This window comes from Phyllosticta capitalensis (genome assembly GCF_038381095.1).
Source record: "Phyllosticta capitalensis strain CBS 128856 chromosome Unknown BKA78scaffold_9, whole genome shotgun sequence".
Classification (NCBI taxonomy): domain Eukaryota; kingdom Fungi; phylum Ascomycota; class Dothideomycetes; order Botryosphaeriales; family Phyllostictaceae; genus Phyllosticta; species Phyllosticta capitalensis.
In genome coordinates, this window is record NW_027117447.1 from 1,227,528 (window position 1) to 1,242,833 (window position 15,306).

Genomic DNA, 15,306 nt, shown 5'->3' on the forward strand with positions numbered 1-15,306 from the left:
GTCCACGTCGTGCATGCACTGGCTAATTGGCTGGCAAACGAGCGCGTGCCTGACCAGAGTGCGCATGATCTAGCTTTTGCCGGGCTTGAAGTCGTTATAAGCTTGACTTGCTGTCAACTCACCAAAGTCTTTTTCCTCAAGGGCAGCGCGCGGTTATCGACTCCACACAAGCTCAAGTTTAACACTTCACTTGGGGCCAACTACTGTTTGTCCTTTGTGTTCCTCCTTGCTTTCGACTTTTTGAACCAGATATCTTTCTTAGGGGCCTTCATTGTTGTTTTCATGGAGACGGTCATCATCGTTGGTTGGTGTCGTGCTGCATAAACTTAAGATGTGTTTGGTTGTCAGAAATCAGTGAGGGGAAATAGGTCAAACAACAATGCGCCGAACAACAAAGTGATGTATGTGTGATCCTTCCAAGTGGCAATGTTACAGAAGGGTGAGTTCAAGATGAATTAGAAAGGTTTGTGGTGGGCAGAGCCTTTTATACAGCCCTCTAGGCCTCACTGTTTGCCTGTTTGGGAGTCGACACTTGAATACGTGACAGCAATTCAAGAGCGCCATGTGTGTTGGAGTCACACGTCCCAGCTGATCAGTCGCCCATGCCAGTCACAAGCCGTGCCTCAGGCAACCTTTCCTGCGTGTTAAAAGAGCGTGAATACCTTAGGGTCTGCCTGCAACTCTTTCTGTCGCTCAGTCAACGCAGTCTCAGAACCAGCGCGTGTGAGATGTCCTGCGCTTCCCATATCATACATTTCCATATCACTGCCTCTCTCACTCACTCTCTCTCTCTCTCGCGTCGTTTCCAACTTGCCGAGGTCTCAGTTCTTCTGTCCACCAGCTAGTCTGCGTTTTGAATAATCGAGGACGCAAGATGAAGCTATTCAATACTTCATCGTGGCCGTTGCCATCGTCGGCTGACGACGATTTGTTTTAAACGACGTACAGCGTAGTCCATAAGCTCTTTTGGGAGGAATATGCTTTGAGCGTGGAGTTTGTAAAGAGCACAAGCACAAAGTACTGCCATGGCTTGGTGCTGGGTGGAGGCTCGCCAGCCCACACTGTCCGGAAAAATGAGGACTGGAAAAAGCAGGCAGGCAGCCCGCGGTTTAAATACTCCTCCTGCCACTCCCATGACTGCCCCGCAGCATCCGCATCTGTCTGACAACCAGGGGTCGCTCATCTACGCGAGCCTCAGGTCACAAGGTTTTCAGATGCGGATGACTCCAGTCGCTCTTGGAGCAAAGCCTTTTAAATACGCTCTTCAATTCTTTTGGTTGTCCAAGGATAAACTGCATGCAGTCAACGCACCTCAAGCAGCGACTTGCCACACCGTTGTTTACTTGGGTTTTCTCTTTGCCACCGCCCGCTTCATTCCATGCTCCCGATCACTCCCTGAGCATCATTCATCACCACATCTCCACGACCAAAACCATCAACATCCACCAACTCCGCGCCCCTGCACTACCCAAACCTAGTTTCAACACCTCATCCAAAAGCCCCTTACCCTTAAACCAGTGACGCCTCCTCCCCCTCCCCCCTTCCTCCCCAAAAGACGCAGTGCTTGATCCATCTAGTCTCACGCATCCCGACAACCTCCCAAGCCCAGAAAACACAGTGCTTCGTCCATTTAGGTTCATCTGTCGCCCTCTCCTGCCACTCGACGCGATCCTCACCGGGCTCGGCCCCCAATGCCATGTAAACCGACATCTTTCGCTGGAGGAGGGTGAAGGTTGGGAAAAGATGGAGGCGGCAAGAGGTTGTTGCTTTTATACTCATCTGCGCCGACGCATCCGCTCGGGGGCTGTCGTTTGGCTTGTGCACGTGGGCTTGCGCGTCATGAGACTGGTCTTTGGGGGGATTTGGTGGGCGGTGGGGAGTATAAATGCAGGACCGCCGTCTCATGGCTTGCGAGCGGTGCTTGCCGACAGGAGGGATTGAGGTGTCCAAACATGCCATCTACGACTTTGAGGGCACTCTTTTGTTTGCTGCGCTTCCTCACGGCGAACTTGATTGAGTTTGCATTTCCGCGCGGGGAGGGTGTCGTTCTGTCCATCGTCATGCTTTCAAGTCTACCCTGACCCCTATTATCCCAGCAGCAAGTGATGGTCATGTGGAGCATCATTTTCCTTCGTCGACGCTATCCTCCATCAATTGTCATACACGTGCGGGAGGTAGCGCGACTACCATACGAGCAGATGGTCGCAACCACGGCAGGCAAACGACAACCAAGTAAGAGCCAGTACCAGAGGCAGTTCCCGTCGTGCACCTCTTGCATCGGCCGGCAGGTGTCGAATGGGGACGGAGGAGCGAGGAGTGAGCGGAATGACTAGTCTTTATACCCTTCGCAACCGACTGGCTGACTGTCTGCCTAGCTGAGCGAGCGACTTCCCTTTCCACCCACCACCCCCGCGTGACTTCCTTCCCACGCTCCTGCCTTTACAGACGCGCAGGTGACTGCGTCAGTGTGCTTGATACCTCCTGGGCTGCTAGGTAGCCACGACATGTGTCAGGCCCGATCCAGTCTCCGCGCCTCTACCCCTGAGCCCCTCATTCTGGCTATAAAAGCGGCCATCTCTTTGCCTGCATCCAAGATTTCTGCAGGACTCACTGGCGACGCACTGGGAGATGGAAGAGAATGCTGTTTCGCCGCATACTGTGGTTGTTTGTGGGAGGCAAACGCCCAAAAGAGGCACTGTGTGCTGGGCTTTTCGTTGGTCTGTTTGCTCGGTTGGCTCGTCTGCAAAGAGCATCTATCCAGCTCTTATGACAGTGGCGAGATTGCGTGTTGCTCAGTCAGCGATACCATGAGTCGATGGTGAAGCGCTCCAACACCACCCATCAGCAAAAGTGCTACCACCGTCCTCCCCAGAACCCGAGAGCGATGAGTGAGGACGCACAGAAAGACAAGCCAGCCCAACAGAACCCCCAAGCCCAGCACGAGTATCGTATTTGTCTCGCGGGCGGCACGAGGAGAACAGTCAACCCACTTCATGATTGCGGTGTGTTCTGTCCCTCCAAAACCTTGACAGTCAAAATGAAGCGCAGGCGGGTGGTTTTATATTGGCTCTCACGGCGCGACTGCCCGGTTGGCTCACTGCCTAAGCTGGCACATGCGCATCGTCAAACCAGGAAAGTCCCATCATGCGTGACCTCAAAGGAGTGAGTTCCCCGACACGCTTCTTTGGGCAAAATTCCGCGCCCAAGCCCAGAGATGGATGTCGACTACACGAAACCTCCTCTCCCCTCCTCCGCAAGCCCATCAAGCCGCATCAGGACCCAGCAGCCACCCAACAGGAATGCAACAAGCAATGGGAGCCAGCAGACTGTGCGACGGCGCTTTCGGCACGATTCGAAGGAATGACGACGTTCTGTCCGCCGGCCTGGTTGCAGCAGCCTGCCAAAACTCGGTTCTCCGTCAAGTCTTCTTGATGGCTTTGATTGTTCACGCACGCCCTCGCTCTCTCCCTCTCTCTCGGTACGCGCGGATCCAATGGGCACTCGCACGATACGGGTGCCGAAGAAAGCGAGCGAGCGAGCGAGCGAGCAATTATCCGGATAGGCGGACGGGCGGACGTAGCGGCGGCTTTGTTGTCCGATGAAGTGTGCCAGTAAATGTGATGACGGAAGGAGAGAGGAATTTTTGGGATATGGAGTGATGATGGCCGTGTGGCGCATCATACGTATGCATGACGGGTGGTGTTGGGCGCGAGAAAGTGGAGAGAGAAGGAGAATACATAGCAGCTGACACCACTTGGCTTCAGCCCTACTACCTACGGATACCTCTGGCTGCTTCACTACTCTGTCTGCCTCCATACCGTATTATTTGGCACAAGCGCCTCCCTCGCACTAGCGCCCCACTGGCTTATACGGCCTCACCTCCAGGTAGGCCGAGTGGTGTCAACTTTTACTAGTCACAGGGAGCAGTCAAGCGCTTAATGCATTCAACATAGAGAGAATTTTTTTTCTTAATAGGTAGTCACAGGGAGCATTCAAGCGCTTGATGCGTTCAACATAGAGAAAAAAAAAATTTCTTGATAGGTACCGCCCCAGTCCTGCTGCAAAATATAAGCAGTTCAGAACCGTATATGTTTCCTACCGCCTCAGGGCGCTAGTGCCAAACAATACGGTATCCGTAGGCCGATGAGTGATGACTCTACAGCAGCGCGACGGAAGCAACTCGGCCGCTCATCGCATACATAGCCTCAAAGTCATAGATTACCCCCATTATTGCTTCCGTGGAGCATCGGAAAGCCCGAGACGAGACAAGACGAGACGACGCGCATCCGCCTCGCGTACATGTCCGATTTGCCGTCGTCGTTCGCCCTCCTCGCCTGCCTACGAGGCAGCCGTCCGCAGCCAGCCAGCTGCGAATACGTGCCTACGTATATTCGTACCTTTCAACCTACCGAGACCGGTTTACCGCGCGGGTGGAGCGAGGGTGGCGAATCAAACGCGCGCGTACGCTGCTGACGCTCCGGTGCCTACGGGGCCGAGCGAAAGCGGAGGACGAGAAGAACGGCCTCGAGTCGAGCGGGCATTGCGGGTGCTCCAACAAGGGAAAAAGAGAGCGCCGATGCCACCACGGCTGCTGTTGTGCTCTCGAAACAATCATGCGGGGCGGACATGTCCGCTGCTTCTCCCTACGACAGGGCAGGAGGGCAGGCAAAGGATTTCAATGAAACGGCCAACGCCGTGTGTCCCTGGTGCTTGTGATGAATGATTTGCAGGAGGGAGGTCTGTTCTGTTTCTTCGCATGGCCGGTCGTTCATGCGCGGGAGGCGGAAGCAGGGGACAGTGAGGAGCGCCATGAGCTCGTGCGCTCTCCATGCCATGCGTTCGGCCGAGTGCGGTGTCCATCATGGCTGTAATGGTGACATGCTGCGTGGCAGCACTGACGGACGACTGGCTGAAGAGCGAGCAGCAAAACAGGGCAGGGCAGGGCTGAAGAAGGAGGAGCGCAGTCAGGACCTGGACGCGACCACGGCGCCAAATGAGGAAGCGGGAGAAGAAGAAAAATCTTCTCGAAGGCGTCGAAGGGTGGTGGTGATTTGCAGCTAGAGCAGACGATATGCCGAGGGCGAGGGAAGAATTACTCGAAGAGGAAAGTGACGATGCAACAGAGGAGGGCAAAAAAGTGGGCAGCAAGAGTTGGAGAAGTTGGTCTTGTCAAAAGCTTGATGCAGCGAGTCAGCGGGCGTGGTGGTGGCCAGGGGGTTGCTGCAGCGGGAGCCAGGAGGTGCGGGCTGCAGACGGACACGCGCGACGCGACGCGGTTCCCCGGTTTCTGACCTTGTCAAATGATGTAGAAAGTTCTGGCGGGCCCCGTGACAGTGGTCCCTGGATGAGTCGTGGGAGTTGAAGTCGGATGGGGCATTTGGCAGCAGTTGGATGGTGATCAGCAGGCGGCAGAGGGGATTGCGAAAAAGGAGCGACGGGCGCTTTGACAGCTCACCGTGGCAGCGTCGGATGTGGGAGACGGATGTTTCTCGCTTGACAGGTTGGTGTCGTCGTCTGGTGATGATGATGGCAGTGTCGTGATGGACGTGTATTCAATAGAGGCAATCCGGGATCCGGCTGGGCTTCCGTCACGGATGACGCGAGGTATTGAAGTTATTTTTGCCTTTTTTTGATGGACTTGGAATGTCGAGCAGCCCAGGAGAGGAGGCCTGATGAAGCAGCGCCGCTTGTTGCCTCGTTCATCCTGGGAGTAGTTCGGCACTTTTTTTGATGGAATTTTTTTCGCCATGAAATTTTTGGAGCTCGCCCAACAGCGTCGCAATTTTGAATTTTCAGCGGGCCAGAAGGGGCTCGGGTTGGACTGGTCCGCGGAGGATGAGGGCGCAAAGACCGCAGCTTCATCAGAGGTGTCGGTCATGGGGCACGGGCAGTTGCAGACGCGCGTGGGTTTTGCAACAGTGCATCTGCCAAGTCACAACGAAGACAAACACAGGGACCTCGGGCCGATGGCAGTGGCTTGGGGCTGCGGGCAACGGGCAACTCGCGGGCGAGGGCGACGGCGAGGGCGGAGACGGAGACGAGTCGGCCTGATTCAGTGAGTGTCGAGTGTCGAGCTTCAAGATACGAGACTGACGACGTGGACACTTGACAATGATGGAGGGCAGATCAGCGTGCGACCGAGGAAGTGGTGATGTTGATGGGCAGGCGGAATATTGAATTGTCGAGAAAGAGACGTGGTTGAGGTGGGAGATGACTCGGCAGTATCCGAAGGGGCAGGACCCTGGAAGAGCCGCCGGGCAGCCTCGCTCGAACCGGTTAGCCGCTGAGCCGGTGGGCGATGGTGTTGTTGTCGTTTTGCAGCTTCACTTGCGCATGTACTTCACTTTTGGAGCTTCACCTGTGTGATGGTTGTGAGAGAAATGCAGGGCAAATGGTGGCGGCGGGCTGCGGCTGCAGTTGCTCTCATACGGACAGTTGATCATCATCTCTTGTTTGACTTGACATCATCGCCGAGTCGACGGGGCGATCACCTGTCGTCCTCGCTTGCGCCAGTCGCCCGCTCCTTGTTGACACTCGCTGCCCTGCTCGTGCTACATTCCCTCCCGGCGGCTCTGGTCGTGCCCTGTCGCCGCCCTTCGCCCTCGCCCGTCGTCCACTCGTCTCTTGCTTCTCAGTCTTTAGCATCGCCTCTCCTGCTCCCGCCCTGCTGCTCGCCTCTTGCTCTCCTCCCGTCCTCTCTCCCATTTTCTTTACTCGCTCCATCCCGACTCCACTGCCGCTGCCCGCCCGAAACAGGGTCCACCCACCGCCAAACAACCCAAATTCTTCTACTGCCGCCCACGCTCCCAAGCCTACATATCGACACGACTCTCTCCCGCCGCCAACCTCCCACCTCCCCCGCCACGTGCTGAACCTCAACACCATGTCTGCACCAGCGCCCACTTCCGACGCTGCTCCCACTTCGACCATGCCTCAGGCCGCCCACGATCCCAACAGCTCCTCCGCCATCATCGACGACGAATACATTAGCCCGGCCTCCTCCTCATCCTCCATCAACGAAACCGCCCAACAAAACAACGCCCCTCGACCAAAGCTCGGCAGCCGCAAGTCCTCGGGCACAATCATCATCCCCCGCGACAGTCCCCAGGTCGAGCTTGGCGAAGAGGAGGAGGAATACGACGAAAACGACGCGCGAACCATGAGCCCGCGCCGGACCAGCGAGGAAATCGAAAAGATCAGCCAGGAAGCTCGCGAGGCCCTGATTCAGTGAGTCATGCCACCACCTCGCCGCTCAATTGCTCCTCTGACTTTTCATAGACAAGCAAAAGCCCTTCAAGCAAGCCTACTCAGCATCGTCGACCGCGTCGAGTCGGTGCGCTGCGAACACGAAAAACTCGAGGGTGGAAACCGCTTCCTTCAATCGTAAGACTGCCGCTGCTCTCACGACCGTCCCTCTCTGACACTCCCCAGATACATAGGCGAACTCATGCAGACGAGCAAACTCACCGCCGCCGGCGCCGCCAAGCCCAAAGGCACCAAGGGCCGTCCGCTAAAATAGACCTCTGCCGCATCTCTCGACGGGACGCGATGACACAAGCGACCCACGTTCGAAACGCATATACCCGCTACACACACCATCGATGCCGCCACACCTCAACGGGACCGACTCCGCCGGACGGGAACACCGCATCACACAAACCTCACTGAAACGACATGTACACTCCTCGACTCTCACGGCCTCTCGGCGGAAAGCGACACGCGCTTCTCGCAACCATTTGCATACACTCGACCGCTCCTCTGCGGCACGAATGCTCGCCTTTTTACTCGCGTTTACGAAGCGTGCATAGCGAAGGCTTATTTGGCGTTATGGGGCGCCCTTTGGGTTCATTTTGCGACGGACCCAGTCACACCACCCGGAAATTTGAAAGAGCACACTCTGCTCGGCCGACCGCTTGACAAATATATTTGGCCAATGGCGGATCAATTTGGCAACTCTCTGGCTGCTGGGTGACGGCCGTCGCAGGCGTTTTTATAATTTTGCGATTCTCGGTTTTTAGGGGGGTTTGGGAGGAAAGGGGGGCGTTTGCCAATTAGTTACCCCACGGCACCACCATTCGCACAGGTAGCCGTACATTCTTTCTTCTTCTCCAAAGAGTTCTTCTTTTGTTTTTCTGCGCTTTGTACTGTTCTGGCATTGCATAGGGTTCCAGGTTCATTGGGATTGACGAGACCTAGCTTGGTTTTTCTTGTTCCGTTTTGTATTCTTTTCTTTTCGTTTGATTTGCATTTTCTTGGGACCTAACCATCTTGTCCCTGGTCACATATCCTCTTCTCATTTTTTTATTTTTCGAGAGATGCAGCAAGGCAAGGGCAAAAAGAAACAAATTGATTCTTCTCTCTGCTCTTGAGACTTACTGTTTATTTTCTACACTTTTTTATTTCTTGGCTGTTTCTTATTTTGCCAGAAGAACGAGCGGCATAGTCAAGGCGAAGGGAGGAGATGGACGACGGGGGGAGCAAGAAAGGGCATCATCAGCTGTCGATTGACAAATACCAACCCACCACCCCCATACGACGAGCAAGAAGTTTTTAAAAATACGGGAAGGAGAGACGGATCAGAGAGCCGACGAGACGATCGTCCAGCCAGCCAGCCAGCCAGCCAGCCAGCCAGTCGGCGGCGGTACCGGCCGGGCATCCATATGGAGAAGGGGAGGCGCTTAGAACGATCTTCCATCTCCCCCGGCGAGACGGACTACCTAGCAGAAGAAGAAGAATGCAAAAATACTGGTTATGATGCAAGCGCGCATCACGCACCCACCCCCCATCATCTCCTTCATGCTCTACGTAATACATACATGACCTCCCGCGTGTGTGTATGGGCCAATGCAAGGGGGCGGCGCAGTGATGCAAAGCGGCTGCTCGCTGGCGGATCAAGTGCGTGCACATTGCTACATCGCTACGACTACTGTCTGTCCTGCTTGCTTGCTCCCTACAACTAACAAACTCTTAAAAGCATATAAAGGTCCATTGGGTTGGGTGAGAATTCTACCTACACGCAGTGTCAAGTCGGCTGTGCCTGATGAGGCGGCGGCCGTGGACGAACTTTTGCCGTGTTGCCTCAAGCTTGATAAAAGGTATACAAGTGCCCATTATTGGCCGTCCAAGATGAAAAGGCTTGCGATGTCGGCGACTGGGCGTGCACGCCAAAGGCGTATGTGGGTGGGGTGGCTGCGAGATGTGTGTGAAGCTGCAGGGCAAACAAAATGCGCCTTGCCTGGTTGAAGCAGGGTCCAACGAGAGCAAGCAGGCTTCTCCTCTCACCTCCCCTCGTCCATCTCACCACAGGAAAGACGAGGCGAACTTGAAGTGTGAGGTTGGTTGGTCGTCAAAAGAGGTGTGGTGGTGGTGGTGGTGGTGGTGGCGCTCGCCCGCTCGGCACAAGCGATTGGCGGACGCCCCGTCGCCGCCGATGGTGGTGGCGTCCCTACGGAGTACTGGTACGTACCGTGGCGCCACTTTCTCAACGTCAGCCACCTACCTAGCGTCTATCTCGTTCCAGGGCTGCATCATCGTCATAGGGTACATGAGGTAGGTACTGGGTTGTTGTTACTTCTCCGACTACTTCTTTTCTTCTGGGGGTCGGCTTACCTGCCTGTTTGTCCAAACACTGTGCTGCCCTTCCGTCGTTGTTGTGTCTGGCAACTCTTATCCCTGCGACTGGACGGGACTACTGGACTAAGGTGACGGGAGTGGCCGCCGTCTCGATGGTTGTTGTGGATGAAGATTGACATTGCATGCGTGTGCCCTGGCAACAATAAAACTCTCCCAACCCGTCGTCTTTCTCTGTCCGTTGACCACAGCACGATACTACAACATCAGATGCATGCTAAATCGTCAACGGCGCGGGCGGCGGAGGCGCATCAGCAACGGTCATCCTTTTTCACCATCGGAAGATTATTCCATCCATGTGCCTTCTCAAATGGACAAATCTCTAACCTGGCATACCTCCTACCCACCTATGAGCACCGGTCGACCGCACCGCCAGCCAGCCACCACGACCCAACGGTCCACAGGCATTCTTCAACAAGTATGAGGCAGCCAAGCAAGTGCGTCATCTGTGATGGCGGTGACGATGGTGGAGGTGGCGAGATGACGCCTGACCTCGACGACCACACATGGGATGATTGGACGATGGCTGGGCGGTTTGTGTGGTCGTCGTCATTGCGGCGACGGGGAATGGACGGACGGCGTGGGATGGGGTGAGGTGAGGTAAGGTGAGGCGAAGTTGTCCATCCACAATGGACGACAGGCTCGACAGGCTGTTGGATGGACATGTTGCGAGTCAAAGGAAGAGAAGGGCAGAGGCAGAATCGTGGTAGTGGTGGTGGAAAGAGATGCGAGGAATGCGGCAAGACACCCATACGTGCTTGCTTGCCTTGGACTTTTGGGAGATGCTGCTGCTGTGGCTACACCACCCAATAATTTCTTTCGCGTCCTTTTCAAGTCTTTTTATTTGTTTGCTCATGTGTGCAGGATCAGCAGCACTCACCTACATATGCTATGCCTATTCTCCGAGAATGCAAATGTACTGCGCTTGCAATTGAAAGCAAGCCACCACACCCTAAACCTCGTTTCCCTGCATCTGCTCATAGTGAGTGAGGCCGCCTATCTACAGATTATCGCAGCGACGATCCACCACCAACGCCTCTCCACCAAATGCATAGTAGACATGAACGAAACGTGGTGCTGGGGTAGAAAAGATGGATAGGTAGATTGGTCGTTCATGCAAGCCATGTGACAATAAAGTTTGGAGTGAGATGACGTAGGTCGTCTAGTCGTTTGCAAGGCGGGTGGTGGCAGGGTGGCGACTGGCGACTGGCGAGCGACGGCACAACGGGACGTACGTGAGATGATGCATGTGGTAACCACCCATGCAGGGTAAATGTAGTAGGTAGGGCAACAACGACCACTCCACCACACAAGGGCGACAACGCAGGGCAAAGCAGAGTCAGCCCGTTGGTTGGTGCGACGCTGGACGGGGTAGTAGAGGAGGGGAGATGGATGGAGGAAGGGCAAGCAAAGTTTTTCGTCTGCTTAGGAAGTGAGATGGTGTTGCAGAGGTACGTAGATGGCTGATGGTGGGGTTGGCTGGCGTCTTTGTTTGCTCGTGGTGCTGGACGTTGATCAATGTCTTGAAAGGACAATAAGGACCGCCATGGCATCGCTGCTCCTTGCTGCCACCCATATCAGGCCCTATTGCCGGAGGTTTCCTTTGGCAAGCATCGATATGAGGCGACGTCCGCGTTGGATCAGTTGGCTCTGCTTGGTAGATGTAGGTGGGTTTTTTCAACGAGCTGTATCTTGCAGACTAGAGAAAGATGAGACGGCACGACGATGCTTGCGCCCCGTCGTGGTGTAAGGAAACAGGACATAGACACAAAGGGGGCGCATGATTAAACAAGATGCATTCGAATGGATATGTTCGCCACCAAAGGCAAGGGCGCGCTTTTCTGATGTTTGGACAGACATGGCGGCGAAAGGAAAGGTGCCTACCAATCCGATTTGCCTCGCAACATTGATTGGCCGTGAGGTTTGCAGACTGCTTACCTGCTGTGTGCTACTAGGAGTAGTGACTTTGAGGTGTTTCCGCCGTCTACTAAACCACCAATAGTTTGCAGAAACCTTTGCGTGGGAGATAGACTTAAAGCCACCTACCTACCACGTCGACATGATCTGCCTGGCCTACCTGGTTGTGGACACGGGTAGGTTGTAAAAGAGACATCGTCCAAGGCAGTGCCAGGATGCTTGAATGCTCTCTGTAGCCGTCCTTTTACAACCTCAAGCGTCCGAGTCTTTGGTTAGCAAGATGCTTGAATACTCCCTGTCTATACAAATCCCGAGTTGGAAATTTGGGCACATGAGAAAGTCCTGGAACACGACCACAGGGAGTATTCGAGCACCCCGCAGTTGGTATCTCTTTTGCGACCCGCTGTGTAGACGAATCTGCTGACTACTAATCTACTCAAGCGGGCTCAAACTCCAACCCCTCCTTCTCTGCCCCTCCACTCGACCGCGCCTCAATCCTCGGAAAAGCCGTCGAGGCGCGGGGAATCAGCAGCAGCAGCAGGAGGAGGAGGAGGAGCGCGGGGACAGCGCCGTGATTGGAATCGCAACCTTCAGCCTTGGGGGCCGCCAGCCAGCATCATTATCTACATGTCTACCCCTCTACAAGGAGACGCATATCTAGCCAGCTAGCCGGCCAGCCAGCAGCGGGGGAGGCAGCCAGCAAAACTACGCGATCTGTGATAGGAGTTTTTGCTGGCGCACATGATTGCGCATCGGTAGGGGTACGTACAGGACATGGGCAATGTTCGCCTACCTCATCTCGGGCTGCGGCTGCAAGCAAGCCAGACGACAGCAAGCACACCTCAGCTGGCTGCAATTCGGATCTTCTCCGTGCAGCAGCACATGAAAATCCCGGGGCATCGAGCTCTCAGCGTACGAGTCGGTGAGGGCCAGCAGCAGCAGCAGCGTTGATATGGGCACTGGGCAGGTAGGTAAGCAAGCCCACGCGCGTCCGGGACCGGACGCAGATGGACGCAGAAGCCCAGCTCACCTGCCAGTCTGTTCTGTCCTGTTGGTCGCCCGATGCGGCACACTGTGCTGCTGCTGTCGTGGTTTCATTTTCGAGACGCCAACCTCGCGCTACACAAAACAGTTGCCGCTGTGGGTGCGGATGTGATGCACACGAGCGGACGGAATGGAGCGAGCAAGTGGAGTTGCGGCGGCGGCGGCGGCGCCCTGCCTGGCTGGAATGTCTTTTTCCAGACTGCCTGCTGGCCGACACACCTTGCTTGCTTCACGTTGCTTTATCGCCCGTCGTCTGCCTGCCTGCCTGCCAGGCCGCTGGCCCCACAGACAGCCGCCGCCCGCCTGCCCGACGCACTGGATGTCGGTACAACGCGGTAGGTCCGTGGTCCAAGAATCGTTCTCCATCTGGTCTGGTCTCCGGTCTGCCGCTGGCTGCGAGGAGAGCTCGTTACTCGACGCACGCCTGGTTGGCCAGATAGATGAGCTTTTGGTGACACTGCCTGTCCTTCGGCTCGCAAAGGCACGCCTCGCTGGGCAGCATGCTGGCAGGAGCGGCGGCGACAGGCGGCGCGCGCGTCTACGCACCGTAAGCGAAGAGACGAGAGGAATAATCGAAGCGAAGACAAAAGACGTTGCGTGCTGCATGCCGCGCCGGCGATGCACCCCTGAGCTCCTGCGCCTGCACCGCGCTGCGCTGCCGAGAAGCGAGAGCGAATGCGCCCCTGCTCTTGATGAGATTGCGAACACTACGATGTGCCTGTGACTGGATGCAACAACAGAATATAGCACCGTGATAGACAATTCCACGCCGTACTGCCTATTGGTCGTTGGGCATCTGCAGCAATCAGCAAAGGGCTGGCTAGCTGGGGACAAGAGGATAGACGGGCACGGGAGACAGGGGCCAGGTCACCGTCGCTTGCATTCAAGTACCCGGACATGGGCAGGCAGGCAATCTGCGGTGGTTGGATGATTGGTTGTCAAAGGGCATCCAGCAACCATGACCGCCTCGCGGGATTCCACCCTGGTCCCTCGCGACTTTGGCTGCGGCAAGACCTTGCGGGAAGCTGAACGGCCATTCAATCCACTGTACTGCCGAAAGGCGCGTCCAAGGGCCTAAAAGATTGGTGCGCTCGTCTTGCGTTGCCTGGTTCGGTCACGGGCTGCATCGTGTTTTTCCCCTTCTCGTCCAGCACGCTTGCCGGGCTCCGGCGAGCTGGGAGCGGAACCAGGGGCGCTTCATGCATGCCGTGGATTGATGCTGCGAAAAATCAAACCGGAGCCCAAGAGAGGGTCCTCGTGGTGCTGCTGGGTGGGTGCCGTATTATGGCATGTACCACGCGTCTTGTACGAAGGTGGGCTCCTTGACCGGAGGGGTCCGTCGCCCGCCCCAACCGCCCAAACTCCACTGTTTTTTGTCCACGCGGACGCTGGTGAAAGGGTTTGCTGTGGCCTGCGGCACGAGGACGACGGCGCGGGAGGAGACAGGAGCGGTGGCGACGGGGCCGGCGAAAGGAAAAGGGCGGGAATAATGAAGATTTCTTGGTCCTCTCGCCGGTGCTGACGCGAGGCTTCGCGTAACGTGTGATTGGGCATTGGCGATGCTGCGGTGCCTGGACAGAAAAAAGCTCAGAAGCCAGGGGCCGACAATTTGTTTCAGAATATGGCGGTTGCTTCTGTCATCTGTGACGGGAACGGGGACGAGAGGTGGAGATGTTGTGGGAGCAGATCGCGTCGGGGCAAACACTCCACAAACGGCAGCCGTGGCGTCGCGCTGCAGCCGCTGGGTTCCTATCCGTACTTCCTGCCTCCTTCATGTTTCCACGTCTTCTCGAATTCGACCCGCAAGACCCCGGCGCCTGCAAAAGAATGACTTTGTTAAAGTCACCAGACGTGCGGTCCACTCTTCATCCTCAACCTGGGGGCGACGGCATAATCATGGTATTTCCCAAACTCCCTGGAGATCACCGCAACAGCATGACAAGCCGTCTGATCAACACCATATTTGTCGTACGCGGGACAGCAAATCAACAAACCCCCCACTCTGAGACTTTTTGCAGTCTTGTTGGTTGCAGGCGGCGACTGCTCGTCTTGCTGGCAGGAGATCGACACCCGTTGGCAAGTCAGGCGAGCATGAAATCAACGTCATCCAAGACGCCAAAAAGCAACGTGAAGCGTGGTACAAGGCAAAATCAGAGGCTCAGGAAGGACGCCCCCAAGACGAGATCGGCGGCGCGGCGTGCCCGCAACGCTGCGGCAACCGCTCCAGAGTGTTGAGGAGGAGCGAAGATCTCTGACGGTCAGCAGAAGCCAACGCTCAAAACACACAGCTCAGCCAGCCGTGTGCTTTGCCTCTCCACATTCTCATTGCTTGGGGAAGTCCGGAGGCTTTGCCGCCGTGTGACTGCCGCTGCTGTTGCTGCGAGATTTGGTTCCCAGTCCAGCCTGCCGTTGGGCTCAGCGGCTGCAGTGCCATACGAGCCATGCGCGATGGCGTAACTGTGCGCCCCTGTCGAGGCATTGTGCTAAGTCAGCAAGGGCAACCAAACGATGCCACGCTGCAAGGGTGTGTCTTTGACCGGGTCTGTGGGTTGGCCGTCGTGACTTGAAGATTTGGCTCATGAATGGCTCTGATGATGCAGGGCGCGGACAGCCAGATGCGAGGGGCACCGGACAACCCCATGAGCTGTCGGAGGATTCACTTTTCTCGCAGATAGGAAGTGAGGCCGTTGTGGTACGCAGGGACTGATCAAGAAA

At 56.0% G+C, this 15,306-nt stretch overlaps 7 protein-coding genes across 7 annotated transcripts; 5 read left to right on the forward strand and 2 right to left on the reverse strand.

Moving 5' to 3' along the window:
- The first annotated feature begins 540 nt into the window (after nt 1-540).
- On the forward strand, nt 541-1,827 carry BKA78DRAFT_322109 (uncharacterized protein). Its single transcript, XM_066889090.1, has one exon. The coding sequence runs from the start codon at nt 1,026-1,028 to the stop codon at nt 1,476-1,478; it is 453 nt and encodes a 150-aa protein (XP_066741304.1). The 5' UTR covers nt 541-1,025; the 3' UTR covers nt 1,479-1,827.
- A 1,246-nt stretch (nt 1,828-3,073) lies between these two features.
- BKA78DRAFT_322111 (uncharacterized protein) lies at nt 3,074-4,030 on the reverse strand. The gene has a single exon (XM_066889091.1). The coding sequence runs from the start codon at nt 3,814-3,816 to the stop codon at nt 3,226-3,228; it is 591 nt and encodes a 196-aa protein (XP_066741305.1). The 5' UTR covers nt 3,817-4,030; the 3' UTR covers nt 3,074-3,225.
- On the forward strand, nt 3,984-5,060 carry BKA78DRAFT_188605 (uncharacterized protein). The gene has a single exon (XM_066883537.1). The coding sequence runs from the start codon at nt 4,151-4,153 to the stop codon at nt 4,721-4,723; it is 573 nt and encodes a 190-aa protein (XP_066741306.1). The 5' UTR covers nt 3,984-4,150; the 3' UTR covers nt 4,724-5,060.
- Nucleotides 5,061-6,928: 1,868 nt separating this feature from the next.
- On the forward strand, nt 6,929-7,519 carry BKA78DRAFT_333035 (uncharacterized protein; the record flags this gene model as incomplete). The annotated part of the gene is made up of 3 exons (XM_066890038.1): nt 6,929-7,227; nt 7,279-7,383; nt 7,432-7,519. 3 exons carry the CDS (start codon nt 6,929-6,931, stop codon nt 7,517-7,519), a joined length of 492 nt encoding a protein of 163 aa, XP_066741307.1.
- Nucleotides 7,520-9,490: 1,971 nt separating this feature from the next.
- BKA78DRAFT_188628 (uncharacterized protein) lies at nt 9,491-10,370 on the forward strand. Its single transcript, XM_066883538.1, has one exon. It carries the CDS (start codon nt 9,739-9,741, stop codon nt 10,222-10,224), a length of 486 nt encoding a protein of 161 aa, XP_066741308.1. The 5' UTR covers nt 9,491-9,738; the 3' UTR covers nt 10,225-10,370.
- A 2,212-nt stretch (nt 10,371-12,582) lies between these two features.
- On the reverse strand, nt 12,583-13,906 carry BKA78DRAFT_188647 (uncharacterized protein). The gene is made up of 2 exons (XM_066883540.1): nt 13,463-13,906; nt 12,583-13,387 (listed from the first exon to the last, which is right to left on the reverse strand). The coding sequence occupies exons 1-2, from the start codon at nt 13,549-13,551 to the stop codon at nt 12,667-12,669; spliced, it is 810 nt and encodes a 269-aa protein (XP_066741309.1). The 5' UTR covers nt 13,552-13,906; the 3' UTR covers nt 12,583-12,666.
- On the forward strand, nt 13,907-14,996 carry BKA78DRAFT_188646 (uncharacterized protein). The gene has a single exon (XM_066883539.1). It carries the CDS (start codon nt 14,263-14,265, stop codon nt 14,824-14,826), a length of 564 nt encoding a protein of 187 aa, XP_066741310.1. The 5' UTR covers nt 13,907-14,262; the 3' UTR covers nt 14,827-14,996.
- The last annotated feature ends 310 nt before the right edge of the window (nt 14,997-15,306 follow it).

Bases quoted from the DNA above. Each gene is read 5' to 3' on its own strand.
- BKA78DRAFT_322109 (XM_066889090.1), top strand. From the start codon at position 1,026: ATGGCTTGGTGCTGGGTGGAGGCTCGCCAGCCCACACTGTCCGGAAAA.
- BKA78DRAFT_322111 (XM_066889091.1), bottom strand. From the start codon at position 3,816: ATGGAGGCAGACAGAGTAGTGAAGCAGCCAGAGGTATCCGTAGGTAGT.
- BKA78DRAFT_188605 (XM_066883537.1), top strand. From the start codon at position 4,151: ATGACTCTACAGCAGCGCGACGGAAGCAACTCGGCCGCTCATCGCATA.
- BKA78DRAFT_188628 (XM_066883538.1), top strand. From the start codon at position 9,739: ATGAAGATTGACATTGCATGCGTGTGCCCTGGCAACAATAAAACTCTC.
- BKA78DRAFT_188647 (XM_066883540.1), bottom strand. From the start codon at position 13,551: ATGGTTGCTGGATGCCCTTTGACAACCAATCATCCAACCACCGCAGAT. The intron at 13,388-13,462 runs GTGACCTGGCCC...TGATTGCTGCAG, and splicing joins GTACTTGAATGCAAGCGACG to ATGCCCAACGACCAATAGGC.
- BKA78DRAFT_188646 (XM_066883539.1), top strand. From the start codon at position 14,263: ATGTTGTGGGAGCAGATCGCGTCGGGGCAAACACTCCACAAACGGCAG.